Source organism: Mesoplodon densirostris, chromosome 18 (assembly GCF_025265405.1).
Source record: "Mesoplodon densirostris isolate mMesDen1 chromosome 18, mMesDen1 primary haplotype, whole genome shotgun sequence".
Taxonomy (NCBI): Eukaryota; Metazoa; Chordata; class Mammalia; order Artiodactyla; family Ziphiidae; genus Mesoplodon; species Mesoplodon densirostris.
Genome location: NC_082678.1, coordinates 46,301,089 through 46,327,609, shown reverse-complemented (window position 1 = coordinate 46,327,609; position 26,521 = coordinate 46,301,089). Strand labels below are relative to the sequence as shown.

Here is a 26,521-nt window from a genome sequence, read left to right as displayed (position 1 = left end):
CTACAGCAATAACCCTAGTCTCTCTCCAGAATTACTGACACAAATTTCTACCTGCAACCTCGACCCTGACATTGTTGTTTCCGTCAACAGTTCCCTAACGAGACATAAATTACAAAGGTTATATAAATTACAAAGAGAAGAGGCAAGATGAAAGGAGGGCTTTAGGATATAGGGCTCTCATTCATGAAATCAGAGCTGCTCCCCACCTAGCATCTTTTGTAGGAGGAAACCCTGATCCCAGGTAGCACCTACCAGTGGTATTGCAACTGCCACACCATTTCATAGTATAATGGAGAGAGCACCCCAGGCTGAGATATTATTCTGTGGGCAATGTGTCTGCTTGCAAATGGCAATACAAATGTGTCCTTGAAGTACCACCAAGCTGTAGAGTTCTTATAGGAAAAAGTATACAATTACCATTCTGAGCAATAATGGAGAGAGAATCTACAGCACAGTACAGAGCACAGGCTCTGGAGGGAGACTGACTGGGATCAGATCCCAGCCCCAGCACTTTCTAGTTGTGACACTTCAGGCAAAGGCCCTCCTTCTCCTCATATGTTAAGTATGTTGTAAACATTAAACATTCTAATACATACAAAGACCTTAGAAGATTACCTGCCTTGCAGTAAGTGGTCAATAAATGTTAATTATTACAACGCTTAGAAAGGCAACACGATACAGCCCTTAAGAGAGTGTACTCTGGGACTTCCCTGGTGGTCCGGTGGTTAAGAATCCATGCTTCCACTGCAGGGAACTAAGATCCCACATGCTGAGCGGCCAAAAAAAAAAAAAAAAAAAAAGAGTGTACTCTGGAGCCTCACTTGACTGGGCTGAAACCCTGGCCTACCCATTACTAGCTGTGTGACCTTGGCAAGTCACTTACTCCTCTCCGTGCTTCGATTTTCACAGGTGGGAAGTGGCAATAATAATGGTGTCTCAGAGTGCTGTCGAGGAGTAATTGAGTTAAGATAGATTAAATTATTTAGAACAGTGTCTAGTTTAAAGGTTTACTACCACTTCTTTATCAAGTGACTAGTTTTCAGCTGTGGCTTCTTCTTTCTCTTCCTCCAACTTTCCTTTTGAAAAATAAGCCTAGAAATTTAAATAATAGATAAACCTACAGTTTTGCCGAAAGAGCTATGCTAAGTATCGGTGAAGAATGTCAGCACTTGCATTATAATTTAATCATGTTTCTTTCCAAACAATACCCATTTTCTCTTCACCAACGCAGCTGGAGGTGAGACATTTTGATGAGCTCTCTATAATTCATCACTCTTGACCTAACCAAAGATGCCCGAGACAAAAAAAAATCTACATTCACTATTAATAGCCTAAAAAAGAGACCAACATCAACTGCAATATATATATATATATATATATATATATATATATATATATTTTTTTTTTTTTTTTAAATCAGCAAGTCATGGGACAGTCAGAAAAGGAACCAACAATGATCCTTATAAGACTCTTCCGGGCCTCCCTGGTGGCGCAAGTGGTTGAGAGTCCGCCTGCCGATGCAGGGGATACGGGTTCGTGCCCCGGTCTGGGAGGATCCCATATGCCGCGGAGCGGCTGGGCCCGTGAGCCATGGCCGCTGAGCCTGAGCGTCCGGAGCCTGCGCGTCCGGAGCCTGTGCTCCGCAACGGGGGAGGCCACAACAGTGAGAGGCCCGCATACCGCAAAAAAAAAAAAAAAAAAAAAAAAAAAAAGACTCTTCCTTCTAGGTCAGGAGTTGGCAAACTTTTTCTGTGAAGGGCCAGATAGTAAATAGTTTAGGCTTTGTGGTAGAAAGCAGATCAGTGGTTGCCAGAGGTCAAGGGAATGGGATTGAATGAATGCAAAGGAGTTCAAGGAAATTTTTTAAGATTATAAAAATGTTCTATATCATGATTTAAGATCTTAAGCCAAAGCCCATGCTCATCCCACTGTACCATGCTACCTATTTTCAGCTCTAATGTCACGACATCAAACAGGTATTTATTAATTCACTGATTTAGAAATTAAATGTTCTTTCCATTCCCTACCTTACATGTGATTTCTACTCCCCTCTGTATTCATTACATCTTTTTAGATTAACAAAACCCTGATATTTCCTTTCTCTACACTTCTATAGCTCTTACTTTCTAGTCCCAATTTTAGCAGTGAATTAGTGTTCTTTGTATAATCCTTTAATTACCAACTTTCTCCCTACTCTGCTTTAACTATGTCCATTAGATAAAAGAAAAATGATCGTAAAAGCTGTGATAACATCTCATTTTGAGAACTACAAGAATTTTTGTTTCAGACATATATTCGAGTCTTCTACATAACAATATTTCATTAAAGCATGTATCAGAGTCCCAGAAAATACTATCTTCTTTGTTGGCACCAGAAAAGATAAGCTCCTCACAGGTGATGAATTACTACCACTACTACTTTCCTAAACCTGTCATACTAAAGATGTCATTTTTCTTTCACTGGGATTACTGAATATTCACTAACCAAGAGTGCTAACTATGGGAAAATTGTGTAATGGAGAATAAGAAATAAGTGGATACATTTACTGTTGAGAATTCAAGTCCACAAAATACCCTAATGAAAAAAGGAAGGGAAGGAATTCCTGGAGGCCTAGTGGTTAGGATTCTGGGCTTTCACTGCCGTGGCAAGGGTTCAATCCCTGGTCAGGGAACTGAGATCCCACAAGCTGCACAGCTAGGCCAAAAAAAAAAAAAGAGGAAGGGAAAGGGAAAGAAGACAGCAATACCATCGGGAGGAGATTACAAAGGAATAGTAAGATATCCCTGCCAGTCTGTACCCTCCCAGTTCACACAAAGTTTGGATATTACTAAAAACGTAATGGTGCTAAGAGACATTTCACATTTTGACTTTTCACACTTTAAAAAGTCTAGCAATTCTGTCATAACTCAAATGCATTGACAAAGTCCAAAAGCCATTATTTAACAAAAGCTTGCTTTAAAAAATCCTTTTACCCCAGTTTACAAATAAAACCAATTACTCAGGACTTCTTAGGAAAGATGACCTTATTTAATTATGTATATGTGTGTATAAGCACATAGTTATATTTGTTTACAAAATGATTCAGTAAAACCCTCTTTTATTCAATACTGGCTCAGTTTGAAAAAAACGTTTTGGGGGATATACTGATCTTCGCTGAAGCTGAGTGATGCAAAAATCTGAGTTTTTAAAAACTCCCCAGGTGATTCTAATATGCAGGGCTCTCCAGGTTGAGAACCGCTAGCATGACCTACCAGGATGACAGCAGAAAGGAAAGAACGTACGTGAGAGCTTTGTAAGAGTCACAGGATGTGGTGACTGACTACAGACTCAGGGGGAAGTCAGGGATGATTACTAGGTTATGGACTTGAGTCCGGCTGGACAGTAGTGCCACTAAGCATCAGTGCAAAAGAGAAAAGTCACTCAACTATAAAGCACAATATGCATGTTTTATGAGAAACTTTGCCTTCCCCTCTAGGTTCCACTTCCATTAAGGCTGCGACTGTGTGTTGCTCACTTTGTCATCCCTAGCAATAGTTGCTTGTACCTAATAGAAATGAAATACATTTTTCCTGATTGTGATTCAACTCTGTTAAGACTTGTCTGCAGGTCAGTGGCGTGACTTAATACGTTTTTCAAGACCTCACTCTGGGGACTTCCCTGGTGGTCCAGTGGGTAAGACTGCACACTCCCAGTGCAGGGGGCCCGGGTTTGATCCCTGGCCAGGGAACTAGATTCTGCATGAAGGTAGCAACTAAAAGTTCACATGACACAACTAAGAAGTCCACATGCTGCAACTAAAGTCCGCATGCTGCAACTAAGACCCGGTGCAGCCTAAATAAATAATTTTTTTTAAAAAAGCACAGCATTAAAAAAAAGAAAAAACCTCACTCTGTGTAGCACTGATCACAGATAGGGCTGGCTTCACAGGAGATACTCAACAAATATTAGCTCACTAGCTAATTTTCACACAAACGCCAGTCTGACTGGAAATGCTTCCAACTGCCTGCTAAGACATAACCACCTAAAGGTATACTGGGCATGGCAAAATCTGTCCACACCTGAGGTCAAGATATTTGTTCTCAAATCTCTTCCTCTTCTTCCTGTTAACAGCCCAGCCATTATCTGAGTCACCCAGGCCTAGAACCCTTCAGTCATCTTTGATAGCGCTCTCTTGTCAACATGCAAACAGGTTTCCAGAGTCCTGTCTTTTATGCTGTCTATAGTGAGTATCTCTCACAGCAGTCCTCACCAACCCCAATGCCCCTTACCCAAGGACTCATCTTCAATTGCTATGGCACCCACTCCAGCCTCCCTCCCTCGTTCCCTCCCAAGTCCATCCTCTACATTATATAGCCTTTTCAACAGGGCTCAGACAATTCTAGTCACGTCACTACCTTGGCTGATAACTTTCAGTAGCCTCACCCCACGGTCCACAGAGCAAAATGCAAATGCTTAACCAATCCCTTCATAATCTAGCCCTTAACATACTTTTCCAACCTCACATCCTGCTATTGATATTTCTTCCACCGAGAATAGTGACCTCCTCCCACCCACATCTCCCCATGTCCAAAAGCGCCCTATTTTTCCAAAGTCCAGCCCAGATAAGCCCAGCTTATCTCCTGCAGCAAAGGCCTCCCCTGACACCCAAAACATACTCCCCACTTCCCTAAGACACCTCTTCCTACTCTGAATTTTCCAAGTAACTCCTAAGCATTTTTCACCTTCCACCCTACAATGCAGTTTCTTTTTCTTTTTTTCTAAAGTAATTTATTTATTTTTGGCTGCGTTGGGTCTTCGTTGTTGTGCGCGGGCTTTCTCTAGTTGCGGTGAGCAGGGGCTACTCTTCATTGTGGTGTGTGGGCTTCTCATTGCGGTGGCTTCTCTTGTTGCGGAGCACGGGCTCTAGGCGTGTGGGCTTCAGTAGTTGTGGCACGTGGGCTCAGCAGTCGTGGTTCATGGGCTCTAGAGCGCAGGCTCAGTAGTTGTGGAGCACGGGCCTAGTTGCTCCACGGTATGTGGGATCTTCCCGGACCAGGGCTCGAACCCGTGTCCCCTGCAATGGCAGGCAGATTCTTAACCACTGTGCCACCAGGGAAGTCCCTACAATGCAGTTTCTAACACACATGCTTTTGTCTCCCCTCCTGGACTGCAGTGTTCCCTGTGAACAGGCTCTAGGTCTGGCTCTTCTTTTTTTAACCACTGACTACCTCTCCCTCCACCCCCACTCCAGGCTCATCCCATCCTCCACCCTACAGTGCCTTAGTAGGTGGAGTTCAATAAATACTGTAGGTCCCTGGCCTACTCAGATTTAACGAGAGAGCCTGAGGACATAGTTTCTCATTTTGTTGGGCATGTCTGTAAATCAAGATAATGTCCCAACTACAGAAGCTCACCTTGCCAGTGACTGAACCCCACATATCTTAGCATGATCAGTAGCTCTACTCTGGCACATCCACAGTCACTGCAGTGATTGGATAAACTTTGTTCCTTTGTTTTAAAATATATATATATATCCTCAAGGAGAAAGCTAACAGCCTCTGCTGGTGACAGAAACGAAAGAAAGGGAAGATAGAGAAAAGAAAGGAATGGTATATAGAGAGATACTGCTTGAGGGGTCACCAGACAATACATAATTATGAACAGACTGGGACGTCTGATGGATGAATAACATAATAAATGAAGAGATAAACTTCCAAACTGGAAGGAGCAAAATTTCTCCTTTCCCTGTTTCTACCAGCCTATACCAAGCATTTTCTGGAACACTGCTGTCCAACAGCACCTTCTGGAATGATCCAAGTGTTCTATTCATCTGTGCTGTCTGCTAACATGGGAGCCGCTAACCACACGGTTACTGAACACCTGGAATGAGGCTAGCATGACTAAGGAACTGCATTTTAAATTTTATTTAATTTTAATCAAATTTAAGAAGCCATATGTAGCTAATGGCTACTGTATTGGCCAGGGATTGTCCAGAATACAGAATGTCTTCACCTTGTTACTTGAATTGTTGTCAAAAGTATTTTCCTGACCAAATTCCAGTAAGCTTATAAAAGTCCATGATCATTTTTCTGTTTAACAAGTCACATTTTTTTCCAATTTTCACTTTTATTTTATTGAGGGGAGAGTGGTTTAAGAGGAGACTAAGAGAGGGGACTTCCGCAGTGGTCCAGTGGCTAATACTCCACTCTCCCAATGCAGGGAGCCCAGGTTCGATCCCTGGTCAGGGAAATAGATTCCACATGCCGCAGCTAAAAAATCCCACACGGGGCTTCCCTGGTGCTGCAGTGGTTAAGAATCCGCCTGCCAATGCAGGAAACACGGGTTCGAGACCTGGTCCAGGAAGATCCCACATGCCACAGGCAACTAAGCCTGTGTACCACAACTACCGAACCTGTGCTCTAGAGCCGGTGAGCCACAACTACTGAGCCCATGCGCCACAACTACTGAGCCTGCACCCTAGAGCCCATGCTCCGCAACAAGAGAAGCCACCGCAATGAGAAGCCCGCGCACCACAACGAAGAGTAGCCCCCGCTCACCGCAAATAGAGAAAGCCCACACAGCAACAAAGACCCAATGCAGCCAAAAATAAATAAATAAAATAAAAATAACTTTAAAAAAAAATCCCACATGCCGCAACTAAGACCTGGCACAGCCAAATAAATAAATAATAAATATATTTTTTAAAAAAGAGACTAAGAAACAGACTGCATGGTAGGTAGACTGCATGATACACTATTTCTTTTGAGATAGAGATTATCCCCCTTTCAAAGTTGAGGAAACTGAGACTGAGAGCAATTAATTGGCTTGCCTGTGATCACAGCTTAGTAAAACTAGGATTCAAACCCATGTCTGCCTGCAGAGACTGAGCTCTTAACCATGCTTGAATTGCTAAGACTAAACTGGGCTGGATGAAAAGTAGGTTAGGCAGTTCCCAGCAGGCTGATGTTATTCAGAGCACATTAAAAGTTGGACCAGCCAGCTTACTTGACAACAGACTAAGGATGTATCCAGGCAACTTTCTTTCTTAAAAGCTGGACCAGCCAGCTTACTTGACAAGAGACTAAGGATGTATCCAGGCAACTTTCTTTCTTTTTTTTTTTTTAATTTTATTTATTTATTTTTTTATTTTGGCCACACCGCTTGCAGGATCTTAGTTCCCCGACCAGGGATTGAACCTGTGCCCTCAGCAGTGAAAGCGAGGAGTCCTAGCCACTGGACCGCCAGGCAATTTCTGGCAACTTTTCTTGATGTCTGGTAAATGATGCTCAATAATTCATCCACTCCTTCAACCATAGGCACGATTCTAAGTTGGAAGATACGGCAGTGAACAAGACAGGAAAAGTCTCTGCCCTCAAGGGGGTTATATTCCAGTAAGGGAATTAAAAAACAAACAAAACCTAGGGACGATCTCTAAAGAGGTGAGAACTGAACAGACACCTGAGTGAATAGAAGTTGATTAGCTGCGTGGAGAAACTGAGGAAGACTGTTCCAGGCCAAGGAAACTGCAAGACAAAGATACAGAGGTAGGAGTGTGTTGGGAATGTACAATACAAAGAATAGCAAGGAAGTTAGTGTGCAAGAGCTTTGTGAAGGAGAAGAAATAAAGTATCAGTGTTAACCAGCGGCCAGATCCTGTTGGCCTGTAAAGGTCACCGGAAGGCTTCGGAAAAATATATTCCAAATGCATATAAGATATAAAATATATAAAATATATAAATTATAAAATATATGTAAGATCATGGAGAGCCATGGGGAATGTGGAGAGCGTGCGGAAGGGTAGGTGTATTGCGAAGAGTGGGAGAGACATGACCTGATTTATGCTTTAAAAGGAACACTGGAAACTGTAAAAACAGGCTGTGGGGAAGCAAAATCAAGGAGAAAAAGTAAAAGCAGAAAGACCAAGTTGGAGTGACTTGTTCGAGTGATGAAGGAAGCTTAGATGAAGGACAGCTACAGAGATGTAGAGTGGAAATGGCAACTAACTTTGGGAAAGACTTTAGCTAAATATATATGGTCAAACCAATACCCATGGATGCAAGGAAAGAAAGAAGCTTGGTTTCTAAACGAGGCGCATTAAGAAGTTACTGTATAACAGCCCCTGCAGGTTCTATTTACTATCCCTAAGCGCAATTTCCCACATGCTCACACTCACACCACCTAACGAAGACCATTATCACGGAAATTCCCACAGAGCATGCTTACAGATCATCCAATTGTTACATGACACAGATTTTTGCTATTTGTTTATATTTAAATGAGTATTTCTGAACAAGCATAGCCAGCTCCGATAAATTCTTTTTAAAGTACATGTCGTGTAACACCCCAGCAAAACACTGTTTAGATAACCTTGCCTTCCTGTGCATAACAAGCAGTTTCAGTTTAATGAGGTAACTGGACTAGGACGCTCCACTCAATTCTTCCCAAAGTCTGTGACATTGTTTCCAAAAAGCTTAAGTCAGAACACAGGCTAGGAAATTGGAACACACAAAAAAAAGTAAAATAAAAACTGTCGAGTCAGAACCTCCTGACTATGCTTACCTATCTGTACTCCCTTGCCAATTTAACCCTGCAAGGATGTTTTGTTTAAGGTGTGTTCTCCACCAGCTGCATGGCTCTCAAGGTTATCCTAACACAAATCTCAAGGCACTTGCAGGATAACCATCAGCATATTCAGCCAGTAGGAGCTCTTCAGGCTGGAACCGAACTGCGAGGCACAGCAGGTGCTCAGTAAAACTGCTGAATGAAAAACCAACTGCCTTCTACAATTTCAATCTTGGTAATGTATTCCCAAAACATTCCTTAACTTCCCTAACTGGTGTAAAAGCGCTGGAGTACCCGTCACCTCACATAAAGCCTTCCTGAACCTTTCCACCCCAACTCACTGCTCTGGGCAACAAGCTCCATTTCACTGGTTGCCCACTGTGTTAAAAAATCTTAAACAACGTTCTGTGACTCATCCAATAACTAGCTTCAGGGGATGCCTCAGCTTTCTTCTGTTCCTTTTAATCCTCCTCTGCTTTCATACAATATTTATCTGATGTTTCCCCCTCAGGGGGTCTAACATGGTAGAAAGAGCAGACAAAAAGTGGGTGCCTGCCCCAGATATCTCTAGAACTCGGCCTCAATTCCTTTATCTATAAAGTGCAAGTAACACCCATGCCGGACCTCCTTCACAAGGTTGTTGCCAAGTCTAATCCAAATGAGAAAAGCCTGCAAACTGTCAGGTGCTGCCCAAAAGTAAGATCCAAGTAAAGATAGGTTAGGACAAAGCTTAGCTCAAAACCAATCGGACAGGTGGAGGACCAGCACACTGCAGTCACTCAATAAACATTAAGTCAAATAAGGAGTATTTTCCTCCAGTAATGGGGTGAACAGGAGAAGCACACTAGCCAGGTCCGACAGCGTCACTTTAGGGTCCCTGGCAGGTAACTCCCATCTCTGGGTCTCCTTTCCCGCCACCTGTACAACAAGGCTTTGACAACGAAGGCTTCTACTATTGCTACGTTAAGGGCGGCTCAATCCGAGAGGCCAAATTGCCTTCATCTGCAGGGGCACAAAGAAAGTGCCAGAAAAGCGGGTAAAGACAGGACTGAGAGGCAAAGGAGTCGAGGTCTGGTTTAGCACATCTCTTAGGAGCAGCGTGACCTTGGCCAACTCCCCTACCAAGCAAACCCCCTCCTTCCGTCCACATCTCAACCTGGAGAAAGAATCCCAGCCGCCCCGAATCCCGAGGCTGCTGGGAGCCCAGAGCCTACAGCCCCCTCCTGTTTGGCTCGTTGGCCCGTGACAGCCCTGTCTCACCCACACCCCTCACCCTGGGAAGAGTCCTAAGCTCTTTCGCAGGGGAGGGATGTACCCCTTCCGGATGCGGGACCTGCCAGGACAGCAGTTTCGATTTCCTAAGGAGAAGGGTTACGTCCCCCGCCGTCCCAGCACCGCCGGTAATCAAGGGAGCCTCCCCGGCGGCCCTCGGAATACCCGAGGCTGCACTCAGTGCCGGCACGGGACCTCACGACCGGCCCAGCACCCTGCCAAGGTCCCGCGGGGTCGGAGACGCCGGGAGGGGCGTTGCCATAGGAATAGCGCTCAGTACCCCGGCCCGAGGCGCCTGGCAGAGAGGCTGGAGAGGAAGGCTCGCGAGACCCGCTGTGCCCCAAGCGAACACGCCCGGCCGTTCCTTCACAGGGCTGCTTCGCCCAGCCAGCAGCGCCCCCACAGCTCCGCGCCTTCCCGCGTTGCCCCACAAAAAACCTACCTTCCGCCATGTCGGGCCCAGCCCTGCCTCAGCCTCGCGAGAAGTGCGCCGCTCTACTTGGGCGGTGCGTAACGGAGGTTCCCAAGTCTCGCGAGAGTCATGGGGGCCAGGGAGAGGGAGGGATCGAGACTAGGTAAGAGCAGTGAATGAAAGTGGAGGAGGTAGCTGGACCGGGAGGAACCTAGCTCTCTTCACCTATACTTTCGAGGCTCTGGACTTATCAAGCACTGACTGTGCGCTATCATATTACACGCCCTAGGCAGGGGACTGAAAAGGATGGCCGCAGCGAGCATTGACTACTCTTTGGGAAAATGTGGCCACGAGAGGGTCGAGAAAGGGGTTTTCGTGGTTTTTAGGTTTGTTTGTAAAGATGTGAGAGGCTGAGAGAAAAGAGCCAAAGGAGAGGGAAAGGCTAATGAAGGTTCACTAGCCTGGGGAGGCGGGATGCCCTGCAGGCGAATGCAGAAGGAAATTTAGGGGAAGGGATTAACTGTAGACTACAGGCAAGTCAATTGTTTTCTACTAAAACATTAGGAAACAAGAACATGCATGCAGATGGATGTGGAAGGAAGAGATATCAGGGAGATTGCTTGGTGACATCATTTTTATGGTTGAAGTTCATAGGCAAGGGGACCAAAAAAGAGTGAAGAAAATCTGGGAGAGGAACCTGAATTTGGAAGGCCTGGTTGCACGTGTCTTCTGAGTGTGTGGATGGGTCACTTTTTTCTAGCAGAACTCAGCCACCTGGCTGCAGAAGCAGAGAATATGGATTGTAGCATTTGCCCAAGGCTTGGGATTCATTGCCAAAAATAAATTGAGAGTGCTGTGAGAATATAACTCTGGTGCAGACTGGGTAGAGGCTGATGTACGAGTCATAAAACTGCAGGTCTCTATAATATTGAAGACCAATGCAGTGTGAACAAGGTTGCCAGAGCCCTGTGTTAGGGTGGCGAACTGAAGTTCATAAGTTAAACAGTACTAGGAGACAGTAAACTCCAGGACAGAGCCATGGAATATGGTAGCTGAAGTGGAAGTGAGAAGCTAGAAAAATCAGATATTGGAATTCAGAGGTAGAGAAGGTAGGAGACCATAAACCAGGTGCTAAAATCTTTAGTCAATGTGGGGATGACTAATAGCAAAAAGGAGGGCTAACGAATAATATAACTGAATAGTGTGAAACCTGTCAAAACAGATTTTTACTCAAAGGACAATCAAAAGAATGTGGATTGCACCCATTCCTAGAAGCATCCACAGTTAAGGACTGCGGGGGAAGTGGTGGCCCTGGAGAAGAGCCAAGAATAAGAGATGACAGGTTGAAGGAAGGATCTGAGAACCGGATGAGGGTGTCAGAATAGAAAAGGGAGGATTTGAAAGGGGAGAAATTTTAGGTGCTGCCAAGGTTAACCATTTAGTGGGTACTGAGGTGGAGTGGAGAAGGAATTTGGAGTTTAGATCATGGTAAACATAGTCATGGGGTTAAAATGTTGAGGAAGGAGGAGGAATTCTGGGGGAGGGACACCTGGGAGATGAAAGGGGAGAGGGTATTGAAATGTTTAAGAACAGTGGTGTGCTCAGGGAAATAGCATTCCAGTTGTGGCAAGAGACTAAAGATATGGAGGAGGTGTGGGCAGGGAGGTGCCTACAGCAGCTGCATCAAGCAAGCAGAGCTTAGAGGGCAGGAGAGCATTTGCCAGGCTCAATGGAGGTGTTGTAGCTCAAAGCTTCCCTGTCAAGAATGGTTTATAGGTGTGCTAAATGGTGAGCCCTTGGAGCCACTAGGGTAGCCAGGCAAGACAGTCTCCTCTGGCCACAGGCAGCCTCATCTGTTTTATCTCAGAGTGCCCTACAAATATTTCCTGGGTCATAACATAAATGTGATCAAGAAGTCCTGTCATAGCTGATGCCTGGTTTTGCATCATATGACTTATCTTTGCCTCTTCACCAGCACCAGCCTAGTGTCTGGCATACAGCAGGTGCTCACAATATTTTTTAATACGTTCTTTTTAAATTAATTATTATTCATTTTTAGTTGCATTGGGTCTATTGGGTCTTCGTTGCTGTGCGCGGGCTTTCTCTAGTTGCAGTGCATGTGGTTCTCACTGTGGTGGCTTCTCTTATTGTGGAGCACGGGCTCTAGGCACGCGGGCTTCAGCAGTTGTGGCATGCAGGCTCCAGAGCGCAAGCTCAGTAGTTGTGGTGCACAGACTTAGCTGCTCCATGACATGTGGGATCTTCCCGGACCAGGGCTCGAATCCGTGGCCCCTGCATTGGCAGGCGGGTTCCTAACCTCTGCGCCACCAGGTAAGCCCTCAAAATGTTTGATGAGCTGTTGCTGTGAGCTATACCGGGAGTCAGGGGAACTGGGTTCAGATTTGGCTCTGCAACTGATTTGTTGTGTCGATCATGGTCAAGTCCCTGCACGATCTATGCTGCCATCTCAGATTCTCTCTCTGTTTCAAGAGGGAGTTGGACATTCTAGAATCCATGGTTCTTAATAACTTAGGGGATCATGACCTTGGAGAATCTGATGAAAACCAGGGACCCTCTCCCTTAGAGCAGCACACATGTAGCAATAAACAAATGTGCCCTTTCAGTTTGCTTGGCCTACATGCCCACAGTCAAACAAGAACTCATCATAAGGGATTTAATCAACTCAAGAGCTTCACTACCTCCTCATCACGAACTACCTTCAAGAAGCCCTCTAGGGCTTCCCTGGTGGCGCAGTGGTTGAGAGTCGGCCTGCCGATGCAGGGGACACGGGTTCGTGCCCCGGTCCGGGAGGATCCCACATGCTGCGGAGCGGCCGGGCCTGTGAGCCGTGGCCACTGGGCCTGCGCGTCCGGAGCCTGTGCTCCGCAACGGGAGAGGCCACAACAGTGAGAGGCCCGCGTACCGCAAAAAAAAAAAAAAAAAAAAAAAAAAAAAAGAAGCCCTCTAGCAGAGGTGAAAGCACTCTTCTTAGCGCTTTCTGTAATATAACCCTATCTCTGGGCCCTTGTCTTCTGAGTAGACTCTTACTGGCTTGAAACCCCTGAGCTATAGGACTACTTAATACACCCTGTAAAATAAAGCATCTACAGTACTCAGTGAATTACAATACCCAGCAGGGTTGGACGGAGCTACAATATTAGATATGACCTGAGAAATCTGAGCACTGAAACATGATTCATTTTAGACCTAATTCATGTTTTGTTGTCTGATTTAGAGGAACTTTGTATGAAGTTGTCTCGGACAGGGAGCATTAAGTACAGGAAGGGAAAAATGCTGCCTGCCTTAAGAGCACAGGGGAACAGGCTCTTTCAGGGGAGGTAGTGTCATATCATGATAGAAGGGGATAGGGAGGGAATCACTAGACTGGTAGTCCAATGAATTGGGTTCAAGTACAAGCCTCAACACGCCTCAGTCTCTACATGACCTGGGAAAAAATATCCCAGAGGTAAGAAATAACGGCACCGCAGTATGTAAGGGAGATCATGAAACTGAATCCAGGCCATGAAACCTACTTGCTGTACAGTCTTGAGAAATTAATCTGAACCTAATTCTGCATGAGGATCCTTGTAAGAATTTGACTAGATCCTTTATGAAACACATCTAGCACAAGCCTGCCACAAAGTAGAGGCTCAATAAATAGGAACTTGATCGTTGGTGCTCATGAGGGTTAAAGGAGAGGTCACAGTGCTAACACACAGTACTATTATACTGCACTTGTTCTTAATGGAGACTGCTGGCAAGGGAAAACCAAGTACCTTATCTATGACTTTCTGTGCAGCTATGTCTAAGATGAGTCTGGCTGCCTTTTTTTAAAGCCTTTCCCTTCTCCTTCACTGCAGCCCAGTGGGGTGTGCAGACTCCGAGAGACAAAGAAGCCTAGTCCTACCGAGACAGCCAGGTTACACCATCTGAAACTGAGCAATCAAAAATACCTGAATTCTGTTGGGGTTTGCAGTCCTCCAGAAAATGAACAATTTTAATTTGGTGAGGTGTTACCAACTCTATCTTTATGAGAGGGAGGGAGAAAATCAACTGATCCTTCCTCAAAGCCTACGGCCTTGCACACAGTAGACAAAGTCAAAAGCTGTTCATTTGCATTGGACAGCATGGGAATAAAACCTTTTTGCTATATACCTTGAGTAGATGATTATGCTTAAAACTGATATTTAAAGTTTAGGGACATCATCTAGACCTTTCTATAATAGTTTTATTTCAGATATATTTTTCAGAAAAATTAAACCCTGAAAAATGAGCCCCCATTTTCCCCAAACTGCTCTCAAGTAGGATTTTCTTCTTGTGATTAAGAAATCAGGGCTTCCCTGGCGGCGCAGTGGTTGAGAGTCCGCCTGCCGATGCAGGGGATACAGGTTCATGCCCCGGTCCAGGAAGATCCCACATACCGTGGAGCGGCTGGGCCCGTGAGCCATGGCTACTGAGCCTGCGCGTCCAGAGCCTGTGCTCCGCAATGGGAGAGGCCACAGCAGTGAGAGGCCCGCGTACCAAAAAAAATAAAAATAAAAAAAAATAAAAGAAATCAGGCTCCATGTTCTTTTCTCAGAGTTTGTAAGGAAGAGGCCTTAAAACCACTGGCAACTTCTATCAAGACAGACAAGCTTTCAACACCTAACACTGTAAATCCATATAAACTATATATAAAGATGCAGGGTGAAAAGCTAATATTCACATCCTGAATCCTGTTGCAGTTTGCAGTCCTCCAGAAAAAGGAAAAAATTTGTTAAGGGGGAAAGAACAGGGGGAAAAAGTACTCAGTTCTTGCTGCATTTGCCACTAACTTACTGAGTGGTACTGGGCAGGTACTGGGGCCAAGTCTGCCCATCTGCTTAGAGGAGGGAAGATGGGGATTGAGATGGTGCCTGTGTTCTCTTCCAGTTGACGTTTGAGACTAGGTTCTTCAACCTTTTGGCTTATCTTCATGGTAGAACCAGTCTAAGCCAAAGACAAAATCCCAAATAATGCTCTAACATGTGCTCATTTTATTTTATATAAGGTTCTAAATCAGCATGCACAAAATTCTGATTAAGAATGGTGGTTGGCCGCGTACTGGAAATTTTAAGACCATTATATCAGGTTGGAAGTAAAGTGAACTTCCTACTCTCTGGTTCCTTCTTTAAATAAGGTTTAAAAATTTTTTTATCTAGATTCACCTGTGGACTCTTTGCTATCATGTGCTGTTTATATAGAAAGAATCCCATAACTTGCTTTGGAGACCTGCATCCTGAAACCAAAATAGCTCATGATACAGCCTCTAAGTCATCATTTATTGATTTATAGAGCACCCATCACATGATCGAGGTGCTTTACAATACAGTAAACATCACAACAGAACTCACATAGTTAAATACAATCAACAAATTACAGAACTAAAAAAACAAACAAACAAACAAAAACCTGGAATGAAGCAACATTATTTCAAAGATGCTGAGAAGTGGCAGTACACAAAAGGTAATTCCACCAACTGGGGACCAGACAGGCAAAGATACACAGGCACCACAACCCCAAACGGGCAGATTTGTAGAGGGTGAATGAGCATATAAAATAAAATTTCACAACCAAGAATGAAGGCCATTAAAGACACTATGACACCCAAGTAATCACAGAACTAGCGGAATAACCTCACAAAAATATTACCTTGTAATGACAAGAAAACCAACCTCATTTGGATTTTAAACTCACAAGAGGCCAGAAAGCCACTGAGATCATCCATCCCATTATGAGCACAGACTGAGATCGATAAGCCTTTACAAGAACTTGGAATAAATTTAGGAAACAGGCAACGGTTCTACAATCCATAAGACTATGCAGGTGGTGTTGATAGTTGGCACGAGGTCAGGGAGAAAAATCCTTTTCCTAAAGCAGACAAAACTCACACTAATGATGAGGCACTGCTGGGACAAAAGCCACCTGGGATCAGTGTCACCTGAGGGTGGTTTGACATCAAACGTAGAGGCATTTAGATTCACAGTCAGATGAACACTGGGAAAGGCACAGATGACATCTCTGACAGAGGAAAAGAAGCCAAAACCTCTCTCGAGGCCTGTGTTTCTGTATGTAGCACGCTCAGGGCACCAGATGGAAAGGGGTGTCATGAGACGTGCACTCATTCCTGGCTCTCCTTCTACCCCCCCAAGATCTAGCCCTAAAGAGCACATGGTTACACCAAAGTAACTGCATTAATGTGGCACTTAAAGTTCAAGAATAGTTGTCCCTGAGTTACTAGGTCATTTGCTCCTCTCTGAAGAGTCAAACCCCAGGTTTTAACTCAAGAGATTGCTAGCAGAATTACAGCAATAGGAGAACAAAATTCACACTCCATCTTGCCACAAGCAAGCACCATGTGAACAATTTCTGATTAAAGAATAAAAAGGGATTGCATTCAAAGTCCCACGTAGGCATGCAGTACTGGCACTTTGGGGCAACAATGTTTACAGAGTCCTTGAAAAAGTAAAGTCACACACCAAGTTCGTGAAGAAAATAGGGCTGCAATGAATCAAACAATCTCACATTCAGCCATTATACATTTATGGGCTTTTTAAATGCTTCAGAGTGAAGGAGAGACTGAAATTTAGAAAAATCACTCTCTACTGTGACTACATCCTCAATTATTTTACTTCTGCTTTAAAAAAGACATGCAAAGTTCGTAAAGGACTGGCTCCTTGCAGGAATCCTTTCACCCTTCTGCCCAAGCATTTCTCCAAACCCCCCAGAGCAGAGATGCACCAATTCTCACTGATTCTCACAATTAAACAACATGTCCCATCAGGTGCCGTCTCAAGTTCTATCCCTTATATGCCAAAGACTACCTCCAAGTCCCCGCCTCACACTGAACACAGAGGAACCTGGGCCCACCTTTAACACTGCATATGCTCATTTTACATTTCCTGAAATTATTTTCAAAAACTTATGATATGAAATATACTTATGCTCAAACAGTAATAAAATCCAAGTGCAGTATGTCAGTGGCAAAATCTGTATATGTCAAATAACAAAGCCTTTACATCCCTGTAATGCTTTGAGATTCACATAAGAATCTATACACAACCCAATACATATACTGCCATGGCCATGTGATTTTCAAGTATTAAATTTGTTTGCATAAGGAAACAACCTGAGATTTTTCTAAACTGCACTTCTCTGGCACTCAGTATTATAACCTTCATTCAATACAATAAAAGCCAACAACTTGACAATTATTGGAAAAAAATTATATTTTGGAAGAACTCACTACATAAGGTGACAGAATTCCAAAATCAAATTACATGAAAATATACATCGCAATTTCTTTGTACAATAGGTGAGAAAAATCTGCAGTATAGAGAATAGAGGCAAAGAAATATGAAGAGCTAAGGAAAAAGGGTGTGGGTAAACAGCATTTTTAATAGCAAACCCAGAAGTTAAGTAGAAAGCCTGCAGCTGTGCATGCTTTATTCATCCAACCTTCACATTAGGTAACTGAGGGCAAAAATAAAACCAAATCAGAATTTTGTATTGTTTAGGGTAAATTTCAATAATTTCTGAATTCAGAACCAACTCTTTTTAGTTCTTGGGGATAATGACTGAATTCAAGAGCTCTCAACAATGAAAAAATGTTATTGCTATATCCAATCCAAGAGATGGGTGCAAGTATAATACAAAAGGGATGAAGCACCTAGTGATGACCATTCCTCTGAAGTCATCATTAAAAATCAAGTAGTTGCTTATTGAGTGTTTCAGTATTTGAACTAAATGATCCTGGCAGACAGAAGAGATAAAAGCAAAGGGGAGTGTGTCAAAACAAAGAAGATACAAAGTTTAGTAAGTGAAAAGAGTTTAATGAAGCCTCAATGGTTTAAAGGAAATTAAATGGAAACTTTTAATCCTAATTGCTTTTTATCTGACATGCTTTAAGGAGTCTTTTAAAACTGATAAGAAACATTGAATAGGGAAAGAAAACCTGCTAAAATCTTTTAGAATTTACAGGATTCTTATTCTACTACAAGAAAGCATTATTTGGTACAAGGTGTGTTTGTGGATGTACATGAACAGTATATATATTATCCGGATCATGTTGTGCTATGTACAGGTCTTTACAATTCTTCCTGAAGGTTAAAACAGTTCATTAGAATTCAAAATGCGTAATCATCTGTAAGTTGGCACTTGTTAGGCTCTTGTCAGCATTGATACTGGCATGTTTTATTGCAGCCCAGTTCCAGCCAGTGTTTGCCAACTTGTTACAACAGAAGTCCAGCAATAGGTGGGTAGAGTGCAGGAAAAACAGTGCCATGTTTCTCAATTGGAGACCTACAAGAAAGCAAACAGCATTATATAATGATTTTATAAATTACAAAAGAATTAATTGATTAGAAATTTTTATTTGTATTCCATTTCTTGGGAAACAAATTTTTCATTTCACTTTAAGCTCACTTTTGTGCTTTTCCAATATGATAGCCACATACAACCATTTCATTTTAAATTCAAATAATTGTTAATAAAATTTTAAATTTAGTTCCTCAGTCACACTACCCACATATCGAGTGCTCAGTAACTACCATGTTGGACACTGCAAATATAGATTATTTTCATCAGTGTATAAAGTTCTATTACTAAGCCTTAACTTAGACTTCTCTAGGTTCAGTCCAAACCTATTTTATCCATGAAGCTTCCGACAGCTGACCTTCTCTCCCAATTAGTTCCCTATTGTTTTGTATCTGCTGATCTCATGTGTTCACTTAGACTAGAAGAACCACAGCTAAATAAAAACAACTACCACCTTATCGAGTACTTATTATGTGCCAAGCAGTATACAAAGTGCTATACAAACTTATCTCATGTAATGCTCATAATCACCATATGAAGGGGTTTCCCCCATTTTACAGAGAAAAGAGAGACAAGGTCACAGAGCTAATTAATAAGTGGCAGAGTTTCCTGTTCCAAAGGTTAGGAAAACACTAGTTTCAATTAATAAAAAGTCTAATTAAATGACTGGACTTTTCAGAGCTTTTATTATATGAATGTGTCCTTTGAGTATGTAGGGGGAGCAGGAGAAGGGGGCAGGGGAGGAGAATACCTATTACTATTACATCGGACCAAGTACTCCAGAAACACAGAAGTCTGTTATCACCTGCCAAGCCAATGCTGGTCACAAAGAAGTCCGATAGAAGATGACTGGGAATCCAAGGGATATAATTTTAAACTCCTAACAATGAAGCCAAATGTACTTAAGAGCCGTGGCAAATATTTAACTCACACCAGACGTGTGAAAAATTCAGTGTGTCTTCTAAATCCCCGAATGAATTTATCAATATTACAATCACCCGAATTCAACCATACCAGGTCTGATGTGGGCAGGAAGAAAGCTGTGGGTTTATCTATGGCCAAACATGTGTCTATTTCCCGAATTTAGACTACCTCCCTAAGACAGCTCCTGAGAAGTAGAATGACTGCTAAATCTCTCTCCAAAGGGCTCATACCAATCAATGTAAATGGTCCCCAGCAAAGCACTGAATCCACCAAATATGAATATACCACCTTCACCAGCAATCACAGCTGAGCCCTGAGATGGCTGCAGTGCCAACCAACACCTTGACTGCAGCATTTTAAGGAGCCCAGAGCCAGAAGAGTCAACCGAGTCATACATGGAACCCTGGCCTATGGAAACAATGAGATAAGAAATGCTGTTTTAGGGCTTCCCTGGGGGCACAGTGGTTGAGAATCTGCCTGCTAATGCAGGGGACACGGGTTTGAGCCCTGGTCTGGGAGGATCCCACATGCCGCGGAGCAACTAAGCCTGTGCGCCAAAACTACTGAGCCCGCGTGCCACAATTACTGAAGCCCGCATGCCTAGAGCCCGTGCTCCGCAACAAGAGAAGCCACCGCAATGAGAAGACCGCACACCACAACGAAGAGTAGCCCCCCACTTGCTGCAACTAGAGAAAGCCCACGCGCAACAACGAAGACCCAACGCAGCCAAAAATAAATAAGTAAAAATAAATAACTTTATAAAAAATAATAATAAAAAAATAAAGACTATGTGGGCACCTCAACCCTACAGCCTATCTTGTTCTGTGCATTAGGTAGATGAGTAAAACATAGACCCTTTTTTAGAAGATATTAAGTCATGGAGTCTGATGTGATTTCCTAATTTAATTTTCAAATGATTTCACTTTTAGTGCAATCCAAACAGATGACCGGAATTGGGTACTTACTGAGGCATTATTTCCCAACTGCATCATATCATACATAACAAGAGCAGTAAGACAAATTCATAAATGGCTAAAAGTTAAGACTCTAGGTGCTACAGTGCTTCAGAAAGGGAAGAATTTGCTTGGGGATGAAGAGCAATAACTTCATGAAAGAAGGGAAATTTGAAATGGACCTCATCTCAAGTGGCAAAAGAAACAGAACACACATTCCAGACCCTTGGCGCGGGAAGTGGGTTGAGTATTTGAGTTGAATGAATGACGAGATACATTTCAGAAAGAGGGGGACTATATGAGCATAAGAGGGAAGCTACTAGTAATTTTTAATCAACATACAATAGACAAGATTGGGTCCCTGAATGCTAGTTAATTAAGTACATCTGCTTTAATTACTTTTTTGTTTGTTTGTTTTTTTGGCGGCACCACACAGCTTGTGGGATCTCAGTTCCCCAACCAGGAATTGAACCTGTGCCACGGCAGTGAAATCTTAACCACTATACCACCAGGAAACTCCCCTTAATTACTTATTAATCAGTGTTTCCCAAAGAATGTTTGTCTTTGGCCATAGGTGGGCCAAAGGATCCTCGTGATGAGGATGAGCTTCAGACTGAAAACAAAATGCAAAATCATTTACTCAGTTCTTACCGATGAAAAACACACAGTTCAAAGACTATAATTTTTTACACAGAAGCCTGAGCTTAATAGTAACACAATAAGTTAGGAATAGTAACTAAAATTAACCAATAAAGTACTAGTGCATTAATTTAATTAAAAATTCTGTCCTATTTAATGTCCAGCTGCCACACACACCCTTCTACAACAGTGTACAGCCTTTACAATGCACGAATGAATTTATATGTAGGACTTGCGACTTTAAAGAAGGATGTGTAAGCAGTGCTGACCTGTTTGCCAAGATTTCCAGTTATTGCTTCCTACACCTTTAATTGTAAGTTCTCAGTTTAGTTTCATCATTAACAGTATATTATACTGTTTTTCAATTAACCTATTCTATGCAAGGAGATATTTTGATTCAACATTATTATTTGCCTCCATCTTTTTACGTGAACCTTAATCTTGATAAGTATACTTTAAAGACATGTATGTTATGATCAAGTATAAATTAACTCTAATCCCACCAACAAAGAAGATAATATATAATCCCTTACAAAATTGGTTTGTGACACTTCATTCGTACTTATTTATTTTATTTGCAATATACTATCAAGGTAAATAAAATTCTTGATTATTTCCTAAATTTATAAAGTACTGTTTATAAGGTAAAATCACGCATAAGCTTAGGCTTCAACCTATTATTTCCTTCCTCTCAATTCGTTGTTGTCGCCAAGCTCTTTTCTGACTGGAAAACAGTATGGGTAAGGAAAATAAGCCCTGAAGTGTTTGTTGTTCCTAAGATATTGTCCGACCCATAAAAGAACCAATGCAATGAATGAGCGGAGCTTTGTGAAGACTAACATGGCAGTTGTATCCAGGACAAATATCTAGGATGAAGTGCAGGCCGACACAAAAGATGTTCAACTAGTAACAAGAACTTGACCTAAGGTGGTGGAAAGCAAGAGTCAAAAGAAAAGATGAGGATCACTGACTAGACATGCGGGAGGTATTAGATGTAATGATAATGAAATCAGGACAGGACTATTAGCAAAAATAAAACAGACATAAATAAGATGGTGAAAAACAGAAACAGTTTGAAGACTGCAAGGTTATTGCTACATCTGTTGGGAACAAAGAGAAGTAAGGTTAATTTTCAGCATTTTAGGTTATTATAACAAGATCTAAAAGTAGATATGAGTCTTTTCAGAAACTTAGAGATAATCAAACATGAAAACAGAATGAAAATTGGGTAGACTTTAGCTTAACTTCTGATTTACCTTTGCATTTGATACGTTTAATCATAAAAATCATAAATAAAAATTAAGACAGTGTGATACCGGTTCAAGGATAGACAAGCCAACCAAGGAAACCTAGAAAGGTCAGAAACAAATCAACACATACCTGGAATGTAGTTTTACAACATAACCAACACTGCGTATCAGTGGTGAAAGGATGGACTTGTCAATAAACGATGCAGTCAACAGTTATATATTAGGGGGAACCAAAGGGTAAAGTTGAACTCCAACTCACACCATACATCAACCAATTTCAGTGAACTCAACACATTTGTGAAAGGCAAAACCATAATAACTTTTAGAAGACAGTATACAATAGTAGCTTTCTGATGGCAGGGAAGAAACTAAGACACAAAAAGTAAAATGCATACAGGAAAGAACTAAAAAATTAAACTACATTAAAATTAAGCACCTCTGTTCATCCAAAGACACCATGAAAAAGTGAACTGACAAGGATACAAATCAATAACCTAACTGAAAAACAGGAAAGACCAGAATAAGCATTTCACAGAGGAAGTGTCAATGGTCAAACACGTTACAATACGCAATTGCATTGGTAACTAAAGCAATACACATTAAGTCCATAATGACATATCATTTTACACCAGATCAAAAACTTTGGGAAAACAAACTTTGAAGAAGTCTGATAATATCAAATGTTAAAGAGAATATGGAACAAATGGAATCCTTGTCCTTGCCAAAAGGAATATAAATAGATGTAACATTTTGGAAGACAATTTGGCATTATCTACTCAAAGTGATGTGCATATACCTTTAATTTAATGCCACCCCTAGGTATACACCCAAGAAACTCTTGTAGTATCTCTGCAACAAGAAACAAGGATAGCCACATTCTCTGTAATAGCAAAAGCAGAGCAAAATAGGGGAATTCCCTGGTGGTCCAGTGGTTAGGACTCTGTGCTTTCACTGCCCTGGGCCCAGGTTCAATCCCTGATTGGGGAACTAAGATCCTGCAAGCCAGGAGGCATGACCAAAAAAACCCAAAAGAACAAAAAACAAAAAAACACCAAGCAAAAACAAAACAACAACAAAAAAAACAAAACAAACAAAAGAACCCCTCCCAAAATAGAGAAATAATGCAATGAGAATCAAGAGTAATTTATCTAATGAAATACTACTTAACAGTGAAAATAGAAGAAATATAACTGCACATAACAAAGATCAATTTCAAGAATATAACGATGAGCTAAAAGTCACAAAAGAATGCATACATTATAATTCCACATATATTCAGTTCAAAAGCATGGAATATGTTGTTAGGAATACAAACTTGATGAAATTGTGAAGAAAAGCAATGGTAAACAAAGAATTGGGAATATGAAAAAAGGATGGGGTAGGAGGGGAATATAGGAGATGTAACAGGTAGTAATAAAGTTCTTTTTCTTTCTTTCTTTTTTTTTTTTTTTTTTGGCGGTACGTGGGCCTCTCACTGTTGTGGCCTCTCCCATTGTGGAGCACAGGCTCAGTGGCCATGGCTCAGCGGCCATGGCTCATGGGCCCAGCCGCTCCGCGGCATGTGGGATCTTCCTGGACCGCGACACGAACCCGCGTTCCCTGCATCGGCAGGCGGACTTTCAACCACTGCGCCACCAGGGAAGCCCTCTTTTTCTTTTTTAATATTGATTGACTGATTGATTGGCCAAACCACACAGCTTGTGGGATCTTAGTTCCCCACCAGGGATTGAATCCGGGCCCTCAGCAGTGAGAACACGGAGTCCTAACCACTGACTGGACCACCTGGGAATTCCTAAAGTTCTTTTGCTTAAAATAGGTGGTCAGGTACAGGGATGTATCATGTATTCTGATTTTTTAGATGCTACGTTTCATAAACAGGTTTTATCACCTCGATACTTGATTTTAAAAAGGGAAACCGAATAACTGAAATGTCACACATTTGGTCAATTCATCTACACCGTGTCCTCTTCTAAGCCAGATGGGTGGCTGCTATCTTTGGCTCCTTGCTAGACTTAAAACGGACTTGTGGACAGATGGTGTACAATAAAAGGGAAAATTTTCCTACTGGCCCTGTAAGTAATAAACAAGGAGATAAAGACCAATTAAAACAAGAAAGGTAGATGTTTAATATAAAATATGATCCTTCTTTAAAAAAAACTGGGAAACAAAAATTTAAGTCATTCTTTATTCATATAGCACAGTATGAGAAGATACAAGAAACTTCAATGCCTAGCTTAGTCAAAGATGGTAAACCAAAAGGTAAAACGGAGGAAACTTAGCTTTAAATAAAAAACAGAACTCTATAATGAGAAATTTTACCATCAGTGAAAAGAAACAGACTGCTACCATACTAACAACCAGTTTAACACAGAATATCTAGTAAAAAACAGCTGCATTTACTGAAGGAAAAAGCAAGCGGATGACACTATTTCTGCCGAGAAATAGGAGACTACTGGATACTACCACTAAAAAATGAGGCCAATGAAAACAAGCAATTCAAATACCCAAATCACACAATTTCTAAAAACATTTATGATGTGTATAAAAATGCAAAAGAACAGGATGATTTTTTAAATGAACTTACCCTGAAATAAGTGAAGTTACAGCTGTTGAATAAATGTCACTCGAAAGCAGTCTCTTGGCTTTTTCTTACACAGCGGGCAACTTTCCTTTTGAATTCTCCATTTCTGTCTTCCCTCCATTCTTTCTATAAGTACAAAAGTAACAGCAACTGATTTTATGTAAGCTCATCTTACAATCTCAAATACTAATTTTAATTTTGAATGTAATGCTTTGGCAATGTGAACACTTTTAAAATGTTAAAAAGTTGACAAGGTAGAAAAGTAGTCAAGAAACACTTCTGCAAGGCACTCTGCTAGGGTACATGCAAATGACCTCTACAGGCAAAAGTCTTTTTAAAAAAGGAAAAGGCCCTGAAGATCATTAGCAGTTTTGTATCATGCTAAAAAGAAAGCTACGACTTAAAATAAGATATCCAGGCTATCTGAAGGATCACCAACTCTCCCTACTGGTAGCAACCAGAAAATAAAGTAGACGTAACTGTGCCTCCAATATCAAGTATATGGGTGTAATGCATCATACTGAGATGATACTGAGTACTATTTCTAGTGGGGGTGGGGGGATGAGGGGGTGGGACACATGACAGTGACAATATCACTATCACTGCCTGGCCCATGAAAATGGAACACAAAACAGCACCAGCATAGTTTCACAGGAGAATAGAGCTGATTCTACTTAGCATGTAAATACCAGGAAATTCTCACAAAAATGCCCAGCCCTTTTTTCCCCCGCTATATCATCCACTTAGGGACAGCAAAGACTACAGAAATCTTCAATACTTGCCTGTGCAGAGGAAGAGATTTGAACAACAATTTTTGCCCTCAAAGCAAGGCACCCCAGAAAGCCAATCATCATAATAAATTATGAGATAAACTATAATGCTAACATCTACAGAGATTTGGAGATGTTTGATGAAGTATTTATGGATAAAATGTTATTGTCTGTAATTACCTCATTATCATATTTAAGAAATTTTAAGGAGAAAGGGTCAATTCCAGAAAAGAAGGAAGGTCAATCTCAAGAAAAGAAAAAAAAAAATCACCTAAAAAGAGCACTTAGCAGAGAGAAGTAAGACTGAGAGCAGGGAAATCAGATAGAAAGCTATTACAATAATGTAGGTAAGAAGTTTAAAGGACTCAAATCAATGGCAGAGGGGTGGAAAGGAATTTAGATATATAATTTGACTGACATTCTCTGGTGACACACAAGACTGGGCAAGGATGACTTCTAGGTAGAAGATAGATTGGTAGATGATGGTTCAAAGCAGGAGCTAGCTAATAACAGAGTCGCCATTTGTTGAATCCACTATGCCACGCACTGTGGATGACCAGATGGGTGGTGTTATCATCTGCATTTTACATGTGAAGAACCTATGGAATCAACAGACCAAAAAGCACATATGTTTATCTCTTAGCTCTCCTAAGATCCTATTAAAATGATCATACTGGAATTATTTTTTTAAGGTATAAATCCTCACTATCAAAGAAAATGGCATTAAAATCATCTAATAATGGGGAGAAATTTTTTCTGGAAGACCAAAAGTAGATGGAAGAACAATGAAACACGCATTAGAGGAGAGAAAGTAGTAGCCTACAGGAGTCTCAATGGAACCCCAG

General features: G+C 41.8%; 1 protein-coding gene across 2 annotated transcripts in view; it reads right to left on the bottom strand.

Annotated features, from left to right (window-relative positions):
- ANKFY1 (ankyrin repeat and FYVE domain containing 1) overlaps positions 1–10,314 on the bottom strand; it is a 75,825-nt gene extending 65,511 nt beyond the window's left edge. For both annotated transcript variants that reach the window (XM_060080573.1, XM_060080574.1), the window contains exon 1: positions 10,256–10,314. In XM_060080573.1, the coding sequence (XP_059936556.1) occupies positions 10,256–10,265 (10 nt within the window). In that variant the 5' untranslated portion in view covers positions 10,266–10,314. The remainder of the gene's footprint in view (positions 1–10,255) is intronic.
- Positions 10,315–26,521: the final 16,207 nt, after the last annotated feature.